This window comes from Rhinolophus hipposideros (genome assembly GCF_964194185.1).
Source record: "Rhinolophus hipposideros genome assembly, chromosome: 10".
Lineage (NCBI taxonomy): Eukaryota > Metazoa > Chordata > Mammalia > Chiroptera > Rhinolophidae > Rhinolophus > Rhinolophus hipposideros.
The window spans coordinates 79,343,921-79,368,329 of record NC_138056.1 but is presented as its reverse complement, the minus strand read 5'-3'; the positions used below and the strand labels follow the sequence as shown (position 1 = coordinate 79,368,329).

The 24,409-nt window shown below is 39.5% G+C and overlaps 5 protein-coding genes across 18 annotated transcripts in view; 2 read left to right on the top strand and 3 right to left on the bottom strand.

Annotated features, from left to right (window-relative positions):
• SDHD (succinate dehydrogenase complex subunit D) overlaps positions 1-2,114 on the bottom strand; it is a 51,894-nt gene extending 49,780 nt beyond the window's left edge. For 7 of the 8 annotated variants that reach the window (XM_081061651.1, XM_081061653.1, XM_081061654.1 and 4 more), the window contains exon 1: positions 1,930-2,060. In XM_081061651.1, coding sequence (XP_080917777.1) covers positions 1,930-1,981 — 52 coding nt within the window. In that variant the 5' untranslated portion in view covers positions 1,982-2,060. Of the gene's footprint in view, positions 1-1,929 lie in introns of all 8 variants that reach the window. The other variant, XM_081061657.1, reaches the window with a different exon arrangement.
• TIMM8B (translocase of inner mitochondrial membrane 8 homolog B) lies at positions 2,114-7,703 on the top strand. Its single transcript, XM_081061660.1, has 2 exons — positions 2,114-2,252; positions 3,726-7,703. The coding sequence occupies exons 1-2, from the start codon at positions 2,124-2,126 to the stop codon at positions 3,891-3,893; spliced, it is 297 nt and encodes a 98-aa protein (XP_080917786.1). The 5' UTR covers positions 2,114-2,123; the 3' UTR covers positions 3,894-7,703.
• On the bottom strand, positions 4,291-13,625 carry NKAPD1 (NKAP domain containing 1). Of its 3 annotated transcripts, none has more exons than XM_081061649.1 (6): positions 13,489-13,625; positions 12,275-12,351; positions 10,107-10,207; positions 8,484-8,633; positions 7,027-7,080; positions 4,291-6,607 (listed from the first exon to the last, which is right to left on the bottom strand). In XM_081061649.1, exons 2-6 carry the CDS (start codon positions 12,341-12,343, stop codon positions 6,106-6,108), a joined length of 876 nt encoding a protein of 291 aa, XP_080917775.1. In that variant the 5' UTR covers positions 12,344-12,351; positions 13,489-13,625; the 3' UTR covers positions 4,291-6,105. The 3 variants fall into 3 exon arrangements, with proteins under 3 accessions (XP_080917775.1, XP_080917774.1, XP_080917776.1); XM_081061648.1 differs by having other exon boundaries at positions 12,937-13,558; XM_081061650.1 differs by having other exon boundaries at positions 4,291-6,604; positions 12,937-13,524.
• On the top strand, positions 13,515-20,176 carry PIH1D2 (PIH1 domain containing 2). 4 transcript variants are annotated; one of them, XM_081061645.1, is made up of 7 exons: positions 13,524-13,865; positions 14,251-14,364; positions 15,096-15,298; positions 15,919-16,042; positions 16,420-16,665; positions 17,000-17,265; positions 19,207-20,160. In XM_081061645.1, exons 3-7 carry the CDS (start codon positions 15,122-15,124, stop codon positions 19,339-19,341), a joined length of 948 nt encoding a protein of 315 aa, XP_080917771.1. In that variant the 5' UTR covers positions 13,524-13,865; positions 14,251-14,364; positions 15,096-15,121; the 3' UTR covers positions 19,342-20,160. The 4 variants fall into 4 exon arrangements, with proteins under 4 accessions (XP_080917773.1, XP_080917771.1, XP_080917772.1 ...); XM_081061646.1 differs by having other exon boundaries at positions 13,599-13,754; XM_081061647.1 differs by lacking the exon at positions 14,251-14,364 and having other exon boundaries at positions 13,515-13,754; positions 19,207-20,166.
• DLAT (dihydrolipoamide S-acetyltransferase) overlaps positions 20,084-24,409 on the bottom strand; it is a 26,664-nt gene continuing 22,338 nt past the window's right edge. For both annotated transcript variants that reach the window (XM_081061638.1, XM_081061639.1), the window contains one exon: positions 20,084-24,248. In XM_081061638.1, coding sequence (XP_080917764.1) covers positions 24,119-24,248 — 130 coding nt within the window. In that variant the 3' untranslated portion in view covers positions 20,084-24,118. The remainder of the gene's footprint in view (positions 24,249-24,409) is intronic.

Below are 24,409 nucleotides of genomic sequence, written 5' to 3'. Positions count from 1 at the left end.
TCATTCTTCAAATCTGAAACTTATGGGGAGGGGTTGGGTGATGAGGGTAAGGGGGATCAAATATATGGTGATGGAAGGAGAACTGACTCTGGGTGGTGAACACACAATGGGATTTATAGATGATGTAATACAGAATTGTACACCTGAAATCTATGTAAATTTACTAACAATTGTCACCCCAATAAATTTAATTAAAAAAAAAATCTGAAACTTATTTTTATCCCCACCAAAGCTACTTTGCTAAGTTGCCAATGGTCTCAAGTGGCCATATCCAACAGGTACTATTCATTCAATCTTCATCTTATTGAGCCTTTCTGCATCACCTGGCAATGGGTGGTCTTTCCTCCCTTCTTTGCTCTGACAGAGCTTTCTTCTAGTTCTCCCTTTTATTCTCTGACCATCTTATATATCATCAGTCTCCTCCTGCATTCACTTTTAAATGTTTTCCCAGAATTCTAGTCATCTGCCTAAAGCTCTCCTCTCTTTCTCTGCCACCCCTGGCCATTTTGTCCACTCAGCTTCTACTGACTATAAGCTAACGACACCCAATTTTGCATCTTCAGCCCTGATATCTCTCATTTCAGAAGTTTAAGTGCCTGCTGGGCCTCTCCCTTGAGATATTCTATATGGTCCTCACACTCACCATACCAAAAACTAAAATCCTTCAACTCACTTTCTCATCCAAACTTGTCTCCCATTTGTATGTTCCCACTTTAATGACATCCCAGCTACTTTTTAACCTAACCCAGGCATCTAAAGTCATGTAAGACTTCCCCCCTAAATTCAATCGCCAAATCATACTGATGTATCTCATCATTTCTTGAGACAACCTTGTCTTTTTTCAGTACTACTCTCCAAGTCCAGGACCTCACCATCCTTGCCCGGACCACAACAGTGCGCTATCTCATTTTCCTGACTTGTGTCTTAGGCTGCCCTATCTCCCATGATGGCTATCTACCACACTGTTACTAAAGTAGTCAATCTAAACTGCAAATCTATGTCAAATTTTTTAAAGGCTCCCCCTTCATACCAGGCAAAATGCACAGTCCTTATCAAGACAACTTCTGTGATTTGAATCCCGTTTACCTTTCCAGATTCATCTCTCATTCCTTACCTTGAACTTCATGCTCTAGTAATATCCGATTTGTTCTGTTTTTCTCTCATACCAACCAGTTTCTACACCTTCACCATTGCTTTGGCTCACCCCAGTAGCTCTAACTGTAATGCCTGTCTTCCTGTAGACTTCCTGAAACTCAAGACTCTTATCAAGCACATCTCCTTCAGAAATAGAGACATAGTAATCCTTCCGAACACAGAGCTAAATATATTCTCCCTCTGTACTGGCTTAACAATTTATGTACAGCACAACAGTTAACAGTTTTTGTTTTATGTCAAATTATGCTTACATGTGTTTTCCCCACAAAAAAAGAAAACTCTTTGAGGACAGGAACTATGTTTTATTCACATTTGTATCCCAAACTTACGATATTGTCTGGTATAACACAAATGCCCAGTTCCATGGCATTTGAATTGATCCCTCCCACCCCTACACCAGCTCCAGGGCAAACGACCAAGACCAGGCATTGGGACTTGGACCCTCTTTTACGATTCAGGGTCGGACAGTGAATGGGGCGAAAATGAGCGGTCTTATGAATAGCCTCAGGAGGGCTGTAACTTCCAGAAGGAGTTCTTTCAGATTACCCCCTCACATGTCGGCCCAGAGCAGGGGAGATATGCACTCCGGCGAATCTCTGGGCCCGTAAGCAACGGTGGTCACTGCTGTGGTTTCAGCAGGAGCAAGAGAGGCCAAAGGGCAGGAAGGAGGGATTCCCTGCTGCAGAGATCTCACCACCCAGCAACGAAGCCTCACCGCATCCCTTCTCCCGCTGGAGGCTGCGCTAAGAACCTCCGGCTGCCAGCACCCCTCACCTCGGCCTCCTTGGACACTGCAAAGGACACTCAGTCTCCACATACACGCCATCTCGCTACTAAAGGCTCAAGGTCATCCAGCAACCCGGAAGCAGTCGTACAACTCTCACCCCACAGCGACAAAAGAAAACAAGGAAAGGAAGACGTTGTGAACCGGAAGTCGGAAGTCGGAAGTCGGCGCGCGCCCGCCGCACATGCGCATACGCGCTGGTCGGCAGGGCCGGAGCCGGTTGCCGACGATGGCGGAGCTGGGGGAGGCCGACGAAGCGGAGTTGCAGCGCCTGGTGGCGGCCGAACAGCAGAAGGCACAGTTCACTGCACAGGTACGGGGACAAGGACCAGAGTACAGAGAAATGAGGATGAAGTACAAGTCCCGGGCACCCGGGGAGCTCTCAGTATGTCGGCGGCGCGGGGAGGCGTCTCTGCTCCGCGCGGTTCCCCTCGCAAAAGAAACCGAGTGGTGGCATTCCTGCCGCTGGTGAACAGTGGTGCTCAGGTGCCCGCTAAGGATGCCCAGCGTGGGGAAAAGAGAAGATGTAAAGCAGAAAGGAAGGTTTAGGCGACGCCAGGTCAAGTGAGCCGACTTTGTCGGTGAGCCCTCTGGAAGATGTAGGTTCTAAAACTGCTTCTGCCGCTTATGAGCCACGTGCACTTGACGAGACACCATCCGCACTCTGTGGCGTGGTTTCGTAGTTGCCCGCCGCCCCACTGGATTGTGAGGATCAAATGCGATGATGTATTCGATAACGATAGCGGCAGAACATTATTGGGAAAAGGTGGACTCTGAAGTAACGTCTGTTCGTTTTACAGTAGTTATTTTGGAGTCCTTTCGGCATGTAACCCTTCCGTTGTAACCCGGGCGTGGTCCCTTAACTGCCTGACTTTGAGCTATTACTTAACCACGCCCGGTAAAAGGGGGTGGCATAGAGGATTGAACTGAATGCTTAGTACCCAGCCTCCCAAATAGTGAGCCCTCCGTAAACGGTTATTTCCCCCACCCTTTTTGGGGAGGGAGAGGGGGCTGTTTGTAGTTGTTGGGATTCATGGTGGATAAGCAGCAGGAACCTTGGTTAGAACTCTTTGGGTCCTGAACACTATGAAAGTGCACATTTTCGGTGCCTGTTACGTGTATTTTTCTGGCTGCTTTGGAGTCTCAACTGTGTTATGACCCCCAAAATGTTAAGATCGTGAGTACTATTCTCTAAGGGATAGGTTTAGAATGAGTACAGTGGTTTGGGGGGGCAATTAATTGGTGGTGTTAGCTTGGGAATATAAAAGAAATTTTTATATTTACCTTCTGAAAATTTACATTCTGATCAAGGACTTGAGACAATTAGAAAGTAATAAACAGTGGTCTTCAAGGAAGTAAGAATTTGAACTGTTTGCACAATGAATAAAATCTCTCCAGAGGGCATTCCAGGAGTGTTATTAAGAGTCCAGTTGAGTATACTGTGTGGGCCTCACTGAAATAGTGTGGGTTGGGGTTAACCAAGGCAGTGCCCTGGCGAACAGAGAAATCGACGCATTAAACAAACAGAGGTGACTTGATGGAAAGTATTTTTTAATTACTAAAGAAGAGAAAAATAGAAAAGGATAAAAGGATTACTGCAATGTAGGGATGAAGAACTGGACCATATGGGTGACAGATTAGGAAGTGAGGAAAAAGAGACCATGCTTTGCTGATTGAAAGAATGGTTTAGTCAGGTGACAGAAAGTAAAAATGGTAAAGAAGTAAGAAAATTGGCAGTTAGGCCCATATGCAGACCCCAATGGTTACTACTTTTCTTTCCTCTTAGGTGCATCACTTCATGGAGCTATGTTGGGATAAATGTGTGGAGAAGCCAGGGAATCGCCTAGACTCTCGCACTGAAAACTGCCTGTCTAGCTGTGTGGACCGCTTCATTGACACTACTCTTGCTATCACCAGTAGGTTTGCCCAGATTGTACAAAAAGGAGGACAATAGATTGTTCGTTGGGACAGTGACACAAGCAGCAAAGGACTTATTAAGCAGATTGAAGGGCCAGTGGAGGAAAGCTGTCAGCTCACTGTCATGTCAACTTCAGGCCTACTGGTGTTAAGAAGTAACAGATCAAATGTTCAGGAGTGAAATTTATTTATTTGGAATTCAGAAATTCCACATTGTGTCACAATAGTTATTCAATAAATGTGAATTCTCCAAATCATTTTTTAAATCCCATTTTAGGATTTATTGAGATCTCTGGCAGGAACACTAGAAATAAATGTTCCAAAGCCAGTGCAAATGGGAGAGCTTAGGTTTTGAAGAGCCACCCTAAGCCCTATTTAAGGAGGCTGGAAGAACCATAAAAGCCTTATTTAGCCTACAGCATAGAAGAGAAAGATGAAGAACAGAAAATAGCTTTATTGCTTGTACATGACCAAGAAAAGGTAAACATGGCAAAAAAACAAGAGGCAAGATGTGCATTCATTTGGAAAGAGATAGGCCTGCTAGTATGGGAGGAAGGGAAGGTCAAGACCCAAACAGAATCAACTTCCTGGAGATATCTTGTTCCACTGGCCCATCTTCCTGAGTCTGCTTAGAATCAGTACTTTCATAGCATAGCACAGAAGCAGTGCTTACAAAAACACAAAAGTGAACACTCCTTACAACAAAAATTTCAGTTGCTCCAAGAACAAAACAATTGGTTTAGGTTAAGAGGTAGTAATTATAGACTTCTTTCCCCCCTTGGGCCCCTATTAATCCCAAAGGTAGAAATATACACCATGGAACATTGACAGTTGAGTACCAAAGTATTACTATTTTCAAATAAATATCCCAAAAGGTAGCACCTGCTTATATTCACAGGATAGGGAACCTCTGGCCAACCATGTATTTTATGACTAAGCATTTTATTAGAAATCTGTAAAGAGAACAAATTTAGTAGTTAGAACTACAAAATATTACCACCTCATGAAACGTTATATTCTACTGCTGGTGTCTTACACTGTCATTTTATCAAGAAGTATCTCTGTATTACACATGGGGTTAAAAGCCAGGGAGGTTTACTTACCTGCTCCGGACCTCATAACCAATTAGTGCCAGAACCAAGAGAATGAGTCTGAGTTTTCAAGCTTTTTACTTAGCCAATGAAGTGACAACCAGGAAAAAAAAATGTCACTTGATCTTCTGCCATAATGAAAAAATTAACTTGTGTTCTGCCATCGTTTCAGTGTTATTTTGGTTTCTTAATTAACATAGCAGGGATTACAGTATATAGCAAAGGGAAATATGGTTTCTGCTTGGTTCTTTAATCCAAAAGCAGACTGGGAAGAATTGAGTATGTCCCTGAGAAGCCTGTTTCATTTTGGAACCGATTCAACCTAGTTTCAGGAAAAATCTAAAGTTCATTAATTTAGGAATGCACGAGGAGGACAACATTTAAATGGCAGACCCTGCCCTGAATCCTGTTTAGAGCACCATCAGACAGCATGACTGATTCCGAATTCTTCCCCATTTGGTTGAGGACTTACCTAAGACTAGTGAAGAAATAATTTTGAACACAAGTCCATTTAGGCAATATACAGCAATGGAACTAGAAAACCATTTACTAGACAATTACCATGTTTTAAGGGTATACTAAGTATAGCTACAGTCCCTGTCCAGCAGGTAAATTTGACAGAAAACCCTAGCCTCTTTTAATAACAGCTGTCTGTGGGTGTTATAAAGGGAAAATATTTGTTATTGGACCACACGTATGGGGCCAAAATAAAAAGCACCAAGGCTGAAGACAAAAGTGTCAAGTGGCAACTGGTTAATAAACCGATGAGAGTAACACAATGTTCCCTTAGACCATTCTACACGGTATTGCTTTCTCCAAAATTCAACATTTCAATTGGTATACCCAGGTCACTGGATTCAGCTTTCTGGGTCCTTTAATTTGCTGTATATGCACTCTATGCTGAATGTAATTAATTGCAAAAAATAATCTCTTCAAGACACTTTCATAACAAAATACCAGATTCCCCATTATCAACAAGAGGATCAAGTTTAACAGGCCAAAATAGAAGACAAGTCTATCAGCACACACACAGGTGGCAAGAAGAGCTCTGCCCTCAGGCCCCCTGTGGTGAGCAATAAGAGTCACTGGCAAAGCCCCAAGGTGTAATAGCTGTAAATATCCAGTCACATGGGAAACTGAAGAATGTTTCTTCTGCATTTAGTCATCCTCTGAGCTCTCAGCAGACCTTTCATCTGTAGCCACTTTCCAATTTGTGCGTTTGTTTGTCCTCTCCTGTATCTCATTGTTTACTACAGGAATATAGACTTTTTTATCTCTCTTTTTTCTTTTGGTTTTCTTAGTGTCTCTTTCCTCACTTTTCTCAGAACTGCTAGATGCAGAATCTCCTGACTGAGAAGTGTCACTTTCTGCCTCTAAGACTAAAGCTGATTTTTTGAGAGACTTTTTCCTGGATTTTTTCTTACGCTTATGTGGTTGTTTCCTAGTACTAGAAGCTCCGGTTTCTTCTGAGAACTCGCTTGAGGAATCTGCCATTATATCTATGGCTTCCTTTTTACTTTTCTTCTGTTTTTTGTGTGACTTCTTTTTCTGCTTTTTTTTGTGGGATTTCTTTGACTTCTTGTGCTTGTGAGATTCGTGGGTAGATGATTTTACCTGGGGAGATGTTTTTTTTCCATTGGTAATATCTTGCTGATCACTACTAATAAAAAAGAGAAACTGCTTTACTACAGAAAATAAAAAGTATATTTTAATATTCTGAATTCTCGATAGGAAGTTGAGGTTAACATCTGAATTTTAAAAGTTTGACATAGGGTTACTATGAGACTTTCAGTGAATTTTTGTTTCCTCATCTTTAAAATGAATAGAAAAATTCTAATCTGCCATATTAAATTACTGTATGGGATACTATATATAAAAACCTAAGTGCTATAGATATGTCGAACATCAATCAGGAAAGGCAAAATATCAGTTGTCTCCCATCTAAATCACCTGTTACTTCTGTTATATTTTTTAATGGCAAATATTACATGCTGTGTAAAAATTAGGAACTCAGTTTACAGTTCAGGCTTTGTACTAACCTTAGTTTCTAATTTTTTCAAGTAAGCCTATTTGCCTTACCTGTCTGTTTCAAATTCTTCAGGGTATAACTCTTTATAACCACTGTGACCCCATCTGTAGGATGACATATTACACATACTGTTAAAGCAATACACATGTTTTTGAAAATTAAAATAGACTCAGGAGTGCATGCATACAGACGTACACTCAGAATAAAGAAAACAGAGATATGGTAGAGCCAACTCCACATTATAGCTTATGGCTACATGTTTCTGTACTGTACACTATCACTTCAGACACAAAGGATTCCTTTGTCCATTTGTAAGAGAACTTGCCATTCTCTTCCGTAAGAAACATGAGCAAAAAAAAGAAACATGAGCAGCTTTTCCACTCTGCACTTTCGCTATGCAGTACTTCTCCAAAAGCACTTCATGACATGCTGTCTACATTGGTACAATTTTCTTTAAATAACTTACTGAAATATAATTCACGTACCATAAAATTCAGACTTTTAAATGTACAAATCCAGTTGCTTTTAGTATATTCAGAGTTGTGCAACCGTCACCACTATCTAATTTCAGAACATTTTCATCACCCCAAAAAAGAAACTCCATCTGTTAGCTGTCACTCGCAATTCCTCCCTCTCCTATAGCCCATGGCAACCACTAATCTACTTTCTGAATTTGCCTATTCTGTACATTTCATATAAGAAAAAAAAAATCATTGGAATATGTGTCCTTTCGCATCTCATTTCTTTTACTTAGCATTGTGTTTTCAAGGTTCATCCATGTTGTGGCATGTATCGGTACTTTTACTACCAAGTAACATTCTATTACCATTCCATATACCACATTTTATTTATCCATTTATCAGCTAAGACATTTAGGTTCCCACTTTTTGGTCATTATGCATAATTACACTATGAACATTTGTGTATAAATTTATGTAGGGATTTTTTTTTTTTTTTAAGGAGGGCACAGCTTACAAGTGGCCCATGTGGGGATCGAATCAGCAACCTTAGTGTTATCAGCACCACGCTGTAAGCAACTGAGCTAACCGGCCACCTGGGATAATTAATTTTTTTTTTTTTTTAAGATTTTATTTGGGAAAGGGAACAGGACTTTATTGGGGAACAGTGTGTACTTCTGGGACTTTTCCAAGTCAAGTTGTTGTCCTTTCAGTCTTAGTTGTGGAGGGTCCAGCTGCTGTTGTTAGTTGCAGGGGGCACAGCCCACCATCCCTTGCTGGAGTCGAACGGCATCCTTGTGGTTGAGAGCATGCACTCCAACCAACTGAGCCATTTGGCCACCCGGGAGCTAAGCGGTAGCTCACTGACTTCATTCTAGTTGCGGAGGGTGCAGTTTGCTGGCCCATGTGGGAATTGAACCGGCAGCCCAGTTGCCCAGAGCCCGTGCTCTAACCAACTGAGCCACCTGTCTGCCCGGGATAATTAATTTTTAAAAGTACACATTCTCAGGCCAAATCTCATTAATGGTCACAAGAACTTAGTCACAAACCTGTCTGGCATGTCAGCTTCATAATCATATAACTTCTTGTTCCAGGATTTAGCCTTAAGAAAATTATCTTCCAGTGCTCCAGAAATTTCATTCTTTGGCCTCCAGTAGTCTCTCTGAGTTTCTTCATCAAAACCATCACTACGCATCCGGCTATATGAGAAAACAGAAGAACTTTTAGATTTGTAAGCGATCTCTGTTATTTTGTGGAACACCATCCACAAAACTGATTGAACAATTTAAGGGTGAACAAAACAACCTGATACTTAATATTTTTTAAAAATCATATAAAAAGACATGATGTTCCTCTCTATAAGCTTGTACAGTTGTCCAATGAAAATCTGACTATTACTACCCATCCTATTGCAGAATATAAATGAAATGACTTGTGGACTAGGGCACACTATATAGCTCACTAATACTCAACTAGAAGGGCATGCAAAGTGGGAAGCAGAGAATAATCACAGCTGGAGACATTCCAAACTACCCTAGAGATTCTGAAACACACTCCCTTCCTGGAAAACCAGCAACTTGCTGTAGTGAGGTCACAATAACAATGGAAATAAGGCCCAACCCATGAGTATGCTGGGGTAGAAAACCAGATGAGAACACTGATTGAACCTGTACTTAGAATATCTACTAAACCAGTCACTAAGATAGCTAATCAGTTACCAAAAATGTTTAAGACCTCCTCTGCGCCAGGCACTGTTCTAGCTACTGGGAAAATAATGCAAGTGAGACAAATCAGAATCCCTGCCTCTATAGAGAATATGTTTTAAAGATTTATTCACCATGACAGGCATTAATAGCCCACTCTAAGAACAGTATTTTGTTCCAGGAAGTGCCACTTGGGATTGAACAACCAATACAAAACACATCATCTGCACTAACAGTACTTCTCAATTCTCAAAGGACTATTTTCAGAGAGAAAACAGACTGAAACGATAGTATTTTTCTGTTGACACTGTTTTCTTTACCATGGATGCCCTGCATACTTTCTTATCTGAAGCCACTTACACATAGCCGTCACACTCCCAAGTCCACATACTCTGCAGGCACATTCATTCTCCTTAAGTATCTCACTATTAACTATTTCCCTGGATGGCTTTAGAAATCAGTATTATTTTAGTAACACTTCATACACCCAGTTGTACACTAACAGGCATATGAGGCCCAACAGATGTTCCTAATACTCAGACATTTCTACATTGCTACAGGAAAAACAACTAAGCCTGTATAATCCTTCATATTTACACTCATTATTAAGAAGGTAATGTCAAAGGCTGTGTGATTTGGCAAAAATGGTAGGGTAAAGAAAAGGCTGAGAGATATAAATAGAAAATTTGAGGTTAAAAGACATTAGATAAAGTTAGAATCCACAGAATCCTTAACATTTACAATTGTTCAAGGCGGAATTTTTAAATTTTCCATTGCAAATAAGTACAAAGAGTGGGACCATCTGCAGCATAGCCATTACCTTCAAGCTTGGGTCTAGATTTATGAAAGAGGAAAAGGCTTAAGGACTCACAGAACTAAATTCATCTATACCATACCAAAATGTTTTTAAACATAAGTTGATTCTGAATAAGATGAGCATTATTTTGCTTCTCAGATATGCAACTTCACCTTGAACTGCTGGGTAACATTTTCCTTTTGGTTCCCCGGTAAGCATCTTCCATCTGTTTCTCCAATTCTCTTATTTTCCACATATCTGATTCCTCCTGAATCTAGATTTTTTTTTTAAAGAAAATAAAAATAAGTTAACTACAAACAACACTACATCACAGGAAAGTAACTGAAAATACAGTCTGTACTAATTATTGGATTTTAGAGTGGGTTATGATCAAGAACCTGGGAAACTAATTCTGGTTTCTCTAATGTGGTTAAACAATCCCACCCACTAAATCTCAAACATGTAGAATTCTGCAGCAACAGGAGAACTTTTCAACCCCTGCATAGACACACATCAATTTTGCAAGTATGCTGCAATTAGCAAATGATAATCCCTTATTTTTGAAAATGCTGTATGATTTTAATTGTATCATCTCAATAGACCCTTAAGCGATCCTAAGAGGAAAGCGAAGCAGATACCATTATATTTTACTGAGAAGAAACAAAAGCTCAGAGATTTTACCAAAGTGAAAAAGCTAGTAAGGACAGGTCTTTAAACTTTCCAGACTAAGTCTCTTTTCATAACATTACATGTTTCGTTAAAAACAAAGCAAAACAAAACAGCATGAGAATTGCTAGAGAATTTCCTGAAAAGCAGATTACAATTGAATAAAAATTGCTAGAGCATTTCCTGAATAGATTACAACTGACCAAAAAACAAGAATGTGTTTTATATCCTAGTCCGCCTGTAATATTTGATTAAATCTGTTCAGAGTTATCTTTTTTATCCACCACTTTCAAATCTAAGCTCCCATTCAACTAGGGGTGGTTTAATGCAATTGCAGAGGCTGCTTAGGTAATAGATATATCCTGACTCAGAATCAAAATATCAGGTGATATGATAATAACACTTATGATCAAACTAAGAGTTGTATAGTTCAAAGAAAACCAAAGGCCTTGGCCCTCTTTTCATTATATGTGCTCTCCTAAGTGACCTCGTCTACTACTCTCATGATCTCTATCATTTCCTACATACCGTGTTTCTCCAAAAATAAGACCTAGCCACAATCAGCTCTAATGCGTCTTTTGGAGCAAAAATTAAGACCTGGTATTATTATATATTATTTTTATTATATTAATTATATTATACCGGGTCTTATAGTAAAGTAAGATTGGATCTTATGTTAATTTTTGTTCCAAAAGACGCAGTAGAGCTGACTGTCCGACTAGGTCTTATTTCCGGGGAAACATGGTATCAATAATCCCCAAACCTGTATGTCCAGCCTCAACTTCTTTCCTTCAAATACAAATTTCCACCTGTTTGGATATCCTACAAGCACCTCACAATTAACATGTTCAAAACCAAACTAATTACCTTTCCATCATATTTGTCCTTTTCCTTTTGTTCCCCATCTCAATTAATGGTATCACCATCATTCACCCAGTTTCACAAGGTAGTTATAGTTAATTCCCTAATTATCACTACCATCCAGTCACTAATTTCTTTGGATTTTACCTCCTAAATTAATCATCTTCATCCCTACTGTCACTGCTTTCATGTGAACCCCTCATCGTCTCGCACCTAGAACACTGTAATTCCCTCCTAATTGGTCTACTGTTTCATCCCATCTGATCTATCTCCTGTGCAGCTAAAACATCTTTCTAAAATACAAATAAAATCAAGTCACTCCTGGCTTTAAAATATTTGATGGCTTCTTTATTGCCTACAGGAAAAAGTCTAATCTCTAAGTATCACAATCCACTCAGGCCTCATCTTCTGACACTAACCCCCACATTCCCTACTTTATGGATGCACACAATTTCTTGCCATGCCCCAAGTGCTTCATGCATTTTCTTGTGGCCATGTGTCAGTACATGATGTTCTCTCTGGATGGAATGATCTTTTACACCTGGTAAACTTGAACCTGTTCATTCAGAACTAGTTCTAATATCAGCACCTCAAATACCACCCACTCCATAAAGCCTTTCCTAATTCCCTAAGGCACATTTCATTATTCCTTACTCAGTGCAGTAAAACATTTTATATTTCTACAATACCTAACAAACTGTACTGTAATTACCTATTTTATTCATCTTTGTATCTCCCAACTGTAGAAAAATAATGCTTGGCACACTGTAGGCCCTCACTTAGGGTTGAGGAATAAGGAGGTTGTACCTCTCACCTTATTATGAGCATCTGTGTGCCGGATGACATTCCTCAGGAGGACTTTCCCCAGTGGAACTCGGGACATTATTCAATCTGAAATGAATCAATAAATAGCATTTAATAATTATAATTGCCTTTATTACCTTATCTTTTATTACAATGGTATAAAGAAGCATGAGGTAAGGGAAAGATCACTGAACTAAAGTCAGAGGTCTTGAGGAGTAGTTTTTTTCCTTCACCATTAACAGAAGAAAATGCCTGACCACACTGACCTGAGGATGAAAGGAGATAATGTACACTGGAGTTCTTTGAAATGACAGCATTTTATTTAATCCTCAAAATAACTGTTTTATGAGGCAAGTATCTTGTTTTGGAAATGCCCTTAAAGCCATAACTTGCCGCATGCCACAGTCTAAGGCAAACAAGGTCCAGATTAGAAATCAACTCTCGAATCCCAAAATTAGTCTGCGAGGAAGCAAATACCTCAATTGGTGTGGTAGGGACCACACATATCAACAATAACAAAAACTGACGCCTAAAAACATCAAATGCAGAGATGGCCTATATTTCTCCATTCAAGGGAATTTTATTGTCTATTTTGTACAAAAGCCTCGAAAAAAAGCTATTCGCGTGTGTAGCTAGCAGGGGCTTTGTGTAACCACCCCACCGCTCACTCACCCCTCGATCCTGAAGAACTCAGGCATCTTGTTAGTGTGAGACGAAGAACCATTCCATTACAAGCTCTCCTCCGACCCAGGAAACCAAGGAGTCAGGGCTCAAAGGCAGCTCGGCAGCATCACCCGAGTCCTTCGTGAAAACGCAGCCTTCCCACGGGTTATTCTGCCCTGACCCGTGCCCGAGGCCGCGGATGCCTTGCCCTCAGCCTAGACCGACCCGCAGGTATCTCTCCGGACTGAGGCCCGAGGCGGCGCCGGCGCGGAATCGGGACGCCGGGGTCGGCGGGAGCATTCCCGGCTCACGCTCCTCTGGGATGGACCCGGAGGCCGGGTTTCGCTCCCAGTGGGGACGCTTTGGACCGGTACGACCCTCGACTGGGCCCCAAGAAGTATCTAAAGTGCCTGAAGTGGGGACTGAGGCTTCCAAGACGAAGACAGAGAAATTACCCCCATCTTTGTCACCGGGATCCCTGCCTCCCAGCGGCCAAGGAGCTCCCGGTAACCTTCCCTCCAAACGCCCTCCCTACACAAATACACACAAACACACCCATACCGTGCGCCGCAGCCTCGCGTGGCGGGGATTAGGGGGAGGAAGGGGCCTGGGAGAAAAGGGAGCAAGCTTCCCTTTCAGGCCGGAAGTCGTGCTGCTGAGAAATTCTTCCCACACCAGCAGGAGATCGAGACTCCCACAGGGAGGGTTTTCAGGACACTCAAGAAGTCGACAAATGCAGAAGAGAGGCGGGCGCCTTCCCCGAAAAGAATCGGGTCGGGCTCAGGTGAAAAGCGAGGCCAGCACCAGAAGGAGGAGATTCCGGAACAGTATGTAAAAAGACCTTTCTACCGGGAGCTTCCCGGACCCAATTAGATGATGTACCCAGTCTGGTTACCCTGGTAACAGGCATCGCGGTTTGTCGGGAACTGAGAGAAGAGGTGGGTTCACACACTTCTGGAATGATTGTCCTTTAGTTAAGTTTCCCCTTTAGTCTAACCTTAATATAGTATTCAAAGAACCCAAACCTCTTTTCCTCATTCTATGGACGCTTTGGGACACCTTCCAGTAGGGAAGGGGAGTTGCGAAGGTTATCTCAAGACATAGAAAGGATATTACTTCTCTCATTATAGTTTACCAAGTGTTCCAGCGTCTCTGCTTACTTAATCCCTTAATACTCACAATAACCCTATGAGATATGTATTACCGTCTTCATTTTTTTTAAAGATTTTATTGGCGAAGGAGAACAGGACTTTATTGGGTAACAATGTGTACTTTCAGGACTTTTTTTCCCCCCAAGTCAAGTTGTTGTCCTTTCAATCTTAGTTGCAGGGGGCACAGCCCACCATCCCTTGTGGGAATCGAAACCGGTAACGTGGTTGAGAGGATGCGCTCCAACCAACTGAGCCATCCTGGAGCTCAGCAGCAGCTCAGCTCAAGGTGCGGTGTTCAATCTTAGTTGCAGGGGGTGCTGCCCACCATCCCTTGCGGGACTTGAGGAATTGAACTGGCAACCTTGTGGTTGAGAGCCCACTGGCCCATGTGGGAATCGAACTGGCAGCCTTCGGAGTTAGGAGCATGGAGCTCTAACTGCCTGAGCCACCGGGCTGGCCCCTACCTTCTTCATTTTTGAGGAGACTAGACTGAGGAACATATACAAATTAACTGCTCCGGGTCACAGCTTGTAGGTGATAAAGCTAAGATTTAGGAATGAAGGCATTCTGGCTCCAACCATGCTTTTAACTAATAAGCTAGGCTGAGGATTGAGGAAGTCTCATGTGCCCCTCACCTCACACAAACCTTGGCAATTTCCAGACTGGATAGGAACCAGTCAGCCAAAACCCAGGTGTTGGAAAAAGAAAATCACTTGGGAAATCAGTCTTAAAATGAGTACTCTGTCCCCCTAGGGCTTGTGAGGGTCGAAGCAGAGGTAAGACCTTATTATCTGAGAGGACAACTTGAGAATTTAGGAAGGGTACTAGATAATTTGAGAGTAAGGAAAAGGTAAAATGGTGCTGATCTTTTAGACATAGGTCTTAAGGATAGTTGTTAAGTTCACCAAAACAATTCCTGACCTGTTCCTCCTTCCTCCAAAGAAGAAATGAATCAACAGTTACACAGGTTTTTTTTGTTTTGTTTTGTTTTTTGCCTTAAGTCATGTCTTTCCACAGACTTAAGAGGCCTATTCATCTCAATCATGGAATCATCTTCAAAGTGTCTGCTCACCCAAGTTACTCAATTCTGGAACCTCCTAGATGACCTGTCTGAAAGTAACCCTGAGAGCTATGAGAAGTTCATTCAACAGCAGCTGAAAGAAGGGAAACGGCTCTGTGCTGCCCCAGAACCACAGCTCTGTCTACAAACCAGAATCCTGGTATGTAGAATTGGTGCCCAGGGTTGGGGAGGTCCTGAATGAAATGATCCTGGAACCAGAGATGAGCTTACCCATAACTATTGCAACTTTAACACAAGAAAACTTCAGGGGAACTGCCACTCTACATATAAATGGAAAATGAAATGTAGTGTGGAAGATTGTGTTGAAGGAGTAAAAGTGGGAAATTCATATTTGGTATATTTTGGAGATCTCAAAATGAGCCTTTTTTTTTCTGCTAGAATGAAGATAAAAAGTAATGTGATGATTTAATAGAGAACCATTGAGTTGGGGATTTTCAAAGAAAGAGAATTTATTTGGTTGGGGAGGTAAGGAAGTGATGAAAGAGGCTCAAACAAATTCGCCTAGAACACCTGCTCAGATCAATTCCCCCTTCCTCCTCCCAGTTCCTCTGGGAGCAGCACCTGGATTCTTGATGAAAAGCCAGCAGCTCTGGGGAAATAAAGTAACAAATAATTTCTCAAACATGGTTTTAATACATGCAGTGACTTACTTGGAGCCTAAAATTCTCACTCTTCCAATTCTGTGATGTATTACCTTTAGGATGTTATTTAAAAATAAAGTGCTAGGCTTTGAGATATACAAAATTATTTGATTTCTAGAAACCTAAAGAAAAACTACTTTTTATCAACCTATGTCAGTGGAAAAGGATTCCAGCTCCCCAATCAACTACTCACCCAGTACCTCTAAGTGTTGGCAGACCAGAAGATATGTCTGAGACATCAGGTAAATAGAATTATGGGAGAGAAAGCACATTTTAAAATATTTTATTGGGAATAACGTGGACCAGATCTTATTTGTTAAAAGGCATTACAAGTAAAATGTTTTATTTGGTTATAATGTAATGACTAATAAATGTACCTTTATGCAAAATTCATACTGTTTGTCTAATAATGTGAGCTGTTTTTAATCCATGTAAAATGCCAAGAAATATCTTAATTGAAGTTTTATGTACATAGCATCATTGTGATTGCTTCTGAAAAATATAGGAATAGAATTTATAGTTTCTAGCTTTATCAGAATTATGGCTTAACATATTACCTGACCATATTGGTAGTGAAACAAGTTGTCTTCATTTCACACCCTTTGAATTACACACACAGATGTTTATACAGTCATTGATGTTGCCTACAATCCTGATGTTCTCCAAGCAGCAGAAAAGGACCAAGTGAGAAAAGATCAGTTAATACAGATGGCCATGAAATGCATTGAGGAAAAACTCCAGTTCACTCTCTCACATTCTTACCATATTACTAAGTTTAAAATAAAAGGAAGCATTCAAAGAATGAAACAAAATCTGATGGGACTTCAAGCTGACCCCACAGATTTAAGAGAGAAAATGGGAAAGGGTAAGTTAACAAATGTAAATGAAAAATTAAACTGATTTAAATTTTTGCATCCTGTGTACATTTTGCAAATTAGAAGTCTCAGTTTTAAAAGATGAGAAACTTGAGATAGAAAAAGATAAAGATATTAGAAATATTTGCATGTCCTTAAAGATTTTTAAACCCTACAAACTTTTAAACCAAGTAAGATTTGGTCTAAGATTTTTTTAAGATTCCCAAACTAATTTATCTGTGTCTTGCCATCTTGGATAACACTACATACATTACAGGTCATAGCATGATTATTTTATGTTGTTGGTTAATTTTGTGATTTCATCTTCCCCTTTTTTTCATAAAGAACTAACCCTTGAACAGATAAGAAACAGTACTGTGAGCAATGAGGATGACTTCCCTCAACTTTTACTGCCAAAAGACCATGTTTCAGGCAAAACAGGGTGCCTGATAGAAGAGATTTCCAGTACAGAGACCCAGGCGGAGATGAAGAGACCCGCCTATGAATTAAAAATTGGGGCGGATCACAATGAGAAACTGCTGAAAATTGAATTAAAAGTTGAATTACCTGGTATTAATTCAGTATCTCTCTGTGACCTCAGTGTTTCTGAGGTAGGTTGAATAGATAATACTGTAAATTTGTATCAGTCACTTCACTATATTATGTTGTGGTAACAAACTCCACAATCTTAGTGGCTTACAATAATTTGCTCAGGTTACAGATCAGCTAGGCCTGCTCGGCTCCACAAATCTTGCACATTTCATGATACAGGTGAAGAAGCAATTCCTATCTAACTATAGCATTCTCCTGGCAGAGGGAAAATAGAAATGGCCAAACCATGCCATGGATCCTAAAACTTCCTCTCAGACATAGCATGTATCACTTAGACTCACATTCTATTGGCCAAAGCAAGTCACGAGGCCAAGTCCTACATCAATAGGGCAGGGAAGAATATTCTTAAGGGAAGTCACAGTAAGTCACATGGCAGTGGTATATGTATAATCCTCTCACAGAAGAGCAAATAATTGGCAACAGTCCTACAGTCTACCACAGTCAACCCTCTTGGTCACAAATATTTGCATCTTTCCCCAAGGAAAACATCTCCAATCCCAGTATCAGACTCCAAAATACAGGATTTTGTCATTGTAGTCTGGATTCTGCTCCTCCTGAACCAGACTTATGAACTCCAAACACAAGTTATCTACTCTCGTAACCCCACACACTGTACAACATAGAAGATAACTACAGTTAAGTGTCAATTCAGAAATGGGAAAAATATGAGGCACACAGCAGGTACTGGTGCACAGTGATTCTGAAATCCTGGTAAGCAGATATTTCGAGGGTTCCTTTCCTAGAGATAGAGGATTTTCTTACTTAGGGCCATGACAAGTTTCCTTTATTACCTAGCCCCCTCATTGCATTGTTTTCCATTACCTTCAGTTCCATTCTTTGGAAGTGTTTTTGTTTTCCTTCATTATCTACCTTGGCCACATCTAAAAAGAGCATTGGAGAATATGCTATTCTCAGGTGCCTATTTCGTGCCCATGAAATGTTGGGTCCAAAGGTTATTTTAACTTAGTTTTAATCCAGGCTGGCAACATTTTATTTAATTCCAGTCAGTGCTATACCCCACAATTCTATTTTAGACATGTTGATTTTTCAGTGGCCTTTTATTTTTTTTTTAACTTAATAGCTGTTATTTGGGCCAAATGTAAGGATTTATTGAGGTCCACCTTAACCCAGTTAGAGATTTCAAGAAAGGGTATAAAGATGTTTGATTTGGTCTTTGCCTCTCTGCTGTCTTAATCAGTCTGTTGATACAAAAAGTTCTCAATTTTACTCTTTACTGGTTGAAAATAAAAATTAGTTGCATTTTTGTCCTCAAGTCTTAAAATTTCTGGGCTCTGTATATTCTCTTTCAACTCTACTTGCAAACTGGTAAATTCTTTTCTAAGCTCATGTCTTTTTGTAATACCTTATTAAATGTAGCCAATAAAATCAATGCATGGTACCAACATTCTTTTTTCCTCCACTTTTTAACCTAAAGCCACAAATTAACTAGGCACATAATTTTTCTTTCAAATTATTGTGGTAGTTTTACTAAGGGCTTTATAACTTTAAAACATGGATCACCAGCTTTCCAGTCTCCAGTAAGTTTCTTTGCAGTTGCTGTACACCTGCAGCTAATATAATATTGAATGTAAACTGTAACTGGAAAAAAGAAATCCTGAGGGTGGAAAAAGGTTTCTTGCTGTTTGCTAATCCACCCCAAAGTCAATGCACATAATTTAGGATGACAATACCTATGTGCTGGTACTGCTATCAGTTAACTGTTGATGTGTTGAGAAGCAGTAACAAATAATCTCAAAAGCTCAAGGATTTACATCTGGCAACTTTATTGCTCATTGCAAGGCACATAGCAATAAGTGGGATTCTCTTCTGATGGGAGAGCAGTAAATAACTGGGCACAATAATCCAATAATACTAATTTTAAGCAGGAAATATTTTCATATTTTCGTCTTTTAAAATCATTCTTGGTTTACTACTTTTAGGATGATTTATTGATTGAAGTCTCTGAAAAGTACAGATTACATCTGAATCTTCCAGAACCTGTGAATCCTGAAATGACGACAGCAAAATTTATCAAAGAGAAAGCTACATTAATCGTCACAATGCCATTGATGTAAGTCAAGAGCATCATGTGTTTTTGGTTTTCAGTGCTAAAGTTATAGGACCTTCATTATGGGGGAAGAGAAGTAGGGGCTTATCTTAAATATTAGTTTCATATTTTGTAAGAGTTCCATTTGATGGAATGAGATTTTCTCATCAGCTGTCATCTTTTTAAAACTTTCTCCTCAAATAAAGTTGGCATTAAGCAAAAACTACTGAAAACAGTAATGCCATGATGTACTTGTTTTGAAGGTATTTGTAATGGTCTTAAGTAGCTTAAATACCATTTGGGAAAATTCTGTTTGTTTCTAAGTAACGTGAGAATACTGTTTACTCGTCGAAAAAATATTTGTCTCTAGTAAATTTTTGCATCAAGAATAAATCCCAGGGCCGGCCCGGTGGCTCATGTGGTTAGAGCTCCGCGCTCCTAACTCCAAAGGCTGCTGGTTCGATTCCCACATAGGCCAGTGGGCTCTCAACCACAAGGTTGCCAGTTCAACTCCTCGAGTCCCAAGTCCCGCAAGGGATGGTGCCCCCTGCAACTAGCAACGGCAACTGGACCTGGAGCTGAGCTGCGCCCTCCACAACTAAGACTGAAAGGACAACAACTTGAAACTGGACGGCACCCTCCACAACTAAGATTGAAAGGACAGCAACTTGACTTGGAAAAAACGTCCTGGAAGTACACACTGTTCCCCAATAAAGTCCTGTTCCCCTTCCCCAATAAAAATCTTAAAAAAAATAAATAAATCCCAGATTCTGCAAGATTCTGCAAGAAGTTTATTACCAAAGTGGGCCATAGCAGTAAGTTTCCTCCAGCAATAAAAGTACAGATCCAGTGTAATAATATACAAGCCTATGCTTCTATGACTCTGCTTCTATAAAACAGCTCTGGCAGGAGTCCAAGCTGCCCATGCATATGATACAAAATACATCCAACTCTAAGAAAAGGGAATTGACTTTAGGACAAGTGCCTTTCTCTTAAGAAAGTATTTTTTAAAAATACAGAAGTGATGTACTTTTCAACTCCCATTCATCTGAGTTGTCAGATAGCTGTTTAATACAAAGGTATCAACTTTCCAATTTATATCCCAAGCAAGCAATGTTTACAATCTTTAAACATCCCTAATTATCTTTCTTAGATACAAAAAAACTTCCTTGTAATTACTAGTTTCTAGTTCTTTAATTACTAGCTTTTATGTCTTTAAATAATTAAGTCCTTATTTTAAAACTTTTTAACTTTTGTGACTTTAAAAACATAATTTTCTTAAAACTGGCCTGGATTTGAATCTTTCTAGCAATAGGATAATTTATCATGTGAAAATTTTCTAGAACTGTATGATGTCCTAAAATTAACAAAGCTATTATAGTCTCATCCCTCAAAAAACATAGAATGCTTTCACCCTATCGTTTCTTCTGACAACATCAGTCAAATGTTATTTCCTAGAAACTCCTGTAACCACATGAAACTGGCTAATCTCTACTCTTACACTCTGTGGACGAAAAGGGGCCACATACTAAACCTGACCAGCTCAAGAGAAGCCTGCATGGTGGGCCCTACAAACTCAGAGACCGAAATTAACCACATAGGATCCTCTGAACATAAAAATTCCTAAATAAAAGTGGGTCATGGCTGGTAGTTACATCGTTGGCCTGTAGCTTTCTTGACAAAGGTCAATGTCTACCATAAGTAGGCCTGTCTTATTACCTTTTTGCATCTAAGATAACATACCCTTAGAATGTCAGAGTTATCCTTTTTCCCAGACTCCTCAGGGCAAAACCCACCACACCAGAGCCTCAGACCATAGAACCCCTCGTTGTTCTTGTTCCCCCGAATACCATCTCTATGTGCTTTACCCACCAATGTAAAAGATGTGTCCTTCCATTTTACTTTTTATCCAATCCAATAGATTTCCTCACTTTGCTTTCTCCCACCCCCTTAATCTACCATCAAAGGATTTCATGTAACCCTGTCTCCTCCTTTGATTCTTATAAAATAAGCTGCCAAACTGCCATTCTCTAAAACATTTCCTAATCTGTTTGAGATTTTGCTTCCCAGCAATTGTTAGTTTGGCTCAAATAAACTCAAGTTCTCTATAGGTTTGGACGTTCCTTAGACAACTCCCAGTGCTTACATGTTACATCAGCAGCTATGTATTTGTGTACTCATTAATAAAAAACATACCAAGATCTAATACACTTAATGTTTAAATGTTAAATTTATATCCTGTTTTCCAAAATATTTTCACTTATTTCAGTGGATTTTATATTCATAAAAACATCCCATCTCCACCTCCCTACAGAAAACAACTTTTCCCAGAAGAGCATTAACTAATAATGAACTGTGGAGTAATTTAAATTTGAATCTTCCCAAGATCTTTTCTTGAAAACGGGAAATTATTTGAGATGGACATTAATTACCCTTGATTTAGAGACCAGATTTTTCTATAAACTTGGTTTGAGGTCACCCTTGCAACAGTCCTGTCGTCTCTCGTACTAGTCAACCCCTCCTGTAGACCATGCCTTGGGAGGATGTAACTACCCTCACAAACCTCAGGACTGGAATAAAATAGCCCTAACAGAGCCAGCCCTCCTTCCTCTTGCTGTGCGCCACACCCCAACATGAGCTTCCACTATCAGATTATATCCTTCTAAACGGTTCCTATTTTACTAATTCTATAAACTCAAAATATATCTGTATTAAGAGTTTACACATACATAGCTGTCCCTTGTCTTACTCATTTAATGTCAAAATTACCAAGAGATCAAAAATTAGACCAGGCACATTGAAAACATAGTTTCATTTGTAAACAATCTAATTGGAACCAAAACCACTATTTCTAACTTATTCTTTCAGTTCTGGTAAGAGAAATAGACTGAATCCAGCTTTAGATAATAGGTCAGATTTTTACCTCAGAACAATTTTTATTAGAAGTCAACTTTTTATTTTTCTTTCAAGGGAGTAGAAGAGCCATAAGTATCAGCAAAGAATGAATTATCTTTGAAGTTTCATGTATGTGCACCAGAGGTGGCTCATACTGATGATGGTCCCTTGTGATAAGCTAATTCCTTCAGATCAAGCTATAATTATTAATTACTGTATTGACTTGTTTTTATAATAATACAGTAAAGGAAATATTTATGGAATATATGGAGTGTCATTTGTGTACCACGTAATAATAAACATTTAGAAACATTCAACAATGAAAGACCTAAATTTCAAGGCACTGCTCCACATACTACATATACAAGGAAGCATTAGTCAGATTTATTTTAAATAGCCATAAACAATCCCAAATATTTATTAAAACACGTCAATTCAACAGAAATCCTGGAATTGTGATAATGTTCCCAATTCATTTTTATTATCTTGAATATCACCTCCTCCTTCTCCTCCAGCAGAAGAACGCCCAATCATAACAAAATGGAAAAAAATATTTAGGCTGATACAGGAGTAAGCAATCTAAGTAATTGTTTTCTCTCCAATAGGACTTTAGGGCTTTCTGATTTTACATGAGACAACCCTGGGAGAGAAACACACAGAACACCTTTTTTATACACATTCAATTTTTTTACTTTATCTACCGTGTTTCCCCCCAAAATAAGACCTAACTGGAAAATAAGCCCTCACCAGAAAATAAGCCCTAGCATGATTTTTCAGGATGACATCCCCTGAACATAAACCCTAATGCATCTTTTGGAGCAAAAATTAGTATAAGACCGGTCTTATTTTTGGGGAAACACAGTAAGTAGAAATGACCACTTTGTTTTGGTCATTGTCCTTAGTACTCTAAACTGTTTACCAATTAATCTCTCTCCTTCTTTTCAGACAAGACTTGGTGATATATGGACTTTGGCACATATCTCACTAGAAACCATACTTTACATATGTACGCTTATTCCATAGTTATATGATATAGTTTTCCAAAGTAATTTGAGTAGTAAATTCTGGTAATTAAGTTCATTTGCAAGTAACCACCACCAGTTAATACTGGAAGAAAAATTCTACTTTCACAACTTCTCTGTTAAATTCTATAAGCATTATTCTTTTATTTGAAGGTAATTGTAGAATTCTGCTCTCAGAATTACACATTTAGGATGTTTAAATAAATACCCACACAAATTCTCATTTATACCAAGTAGCTGGTTTATAGTCATATCTCATCTCAAGAGGCGAAATAACCATTTTGGGATTTATAGAAAAATAAAGAACAGTTGGTTGAAGAAGTCTAAGAAAATAGTGACTTAAAATATCACTTATTTTCCTTGAAGTTCTCTACCCTTCCCATCCATTATAAACCAAGATCATGTAACAGATACATTTAAATTAGGGTTAAATTCCAAAATCAACCTTCAATTCAAACCCATTCCCCAAGAATTTCGTGACTTCTCTTTCCCTCAAAGCTAAGCAAAACCTGTGAGGCAGTGAAATTTCAAAACCTTAAGGTTTCATCCAGGTTACTTTCGTGTACCTGACTTGATAGAGAACCACAATTCTACCTCTACATTTCCCAGTGGAAGTATTTACCATATTTATCACCAAAGGGCTAGGCCACATGTCCCTTGACTACGAGCACACAGCTTAAAATACAGTATTTATTAAATGTGCACAACATTTGGGTGTAACTGGCATTTAAAAAAATTCAGTAATGACCATTACAAATAACTTATATAGACAGACTCAAAAATAACTGGTTAGCTTTAAAATAAAAAGAACCACCTTTTTAATAACATATTTATATCTTGATAAGATCAACCAATGTGACTGGAAGAGTTTAGAAATTCTTGGGTTAATTATAACAACATCGTGACAGGTTTTTCAAGGTACTTTCTAAACTCAGCAAGCCACTGGGCTCCAACTGCTCCATCCACAACCCGATGATCACAACTGAGAGTAACAGACATCATGCTAGCCACATCAAATCTAGAAAAAGATAAAAACATTATTAGGTATTCTGAAAACAATCACCGGATTTTAGCCAGTACCAGTAACAAGCCCAAATACCACCTGCTACCCTGTAATCCCAACCAGATAACATTATGTTCTTCCTATTCTTCGTGTTCTGTATACTTGTAGCCCAAATT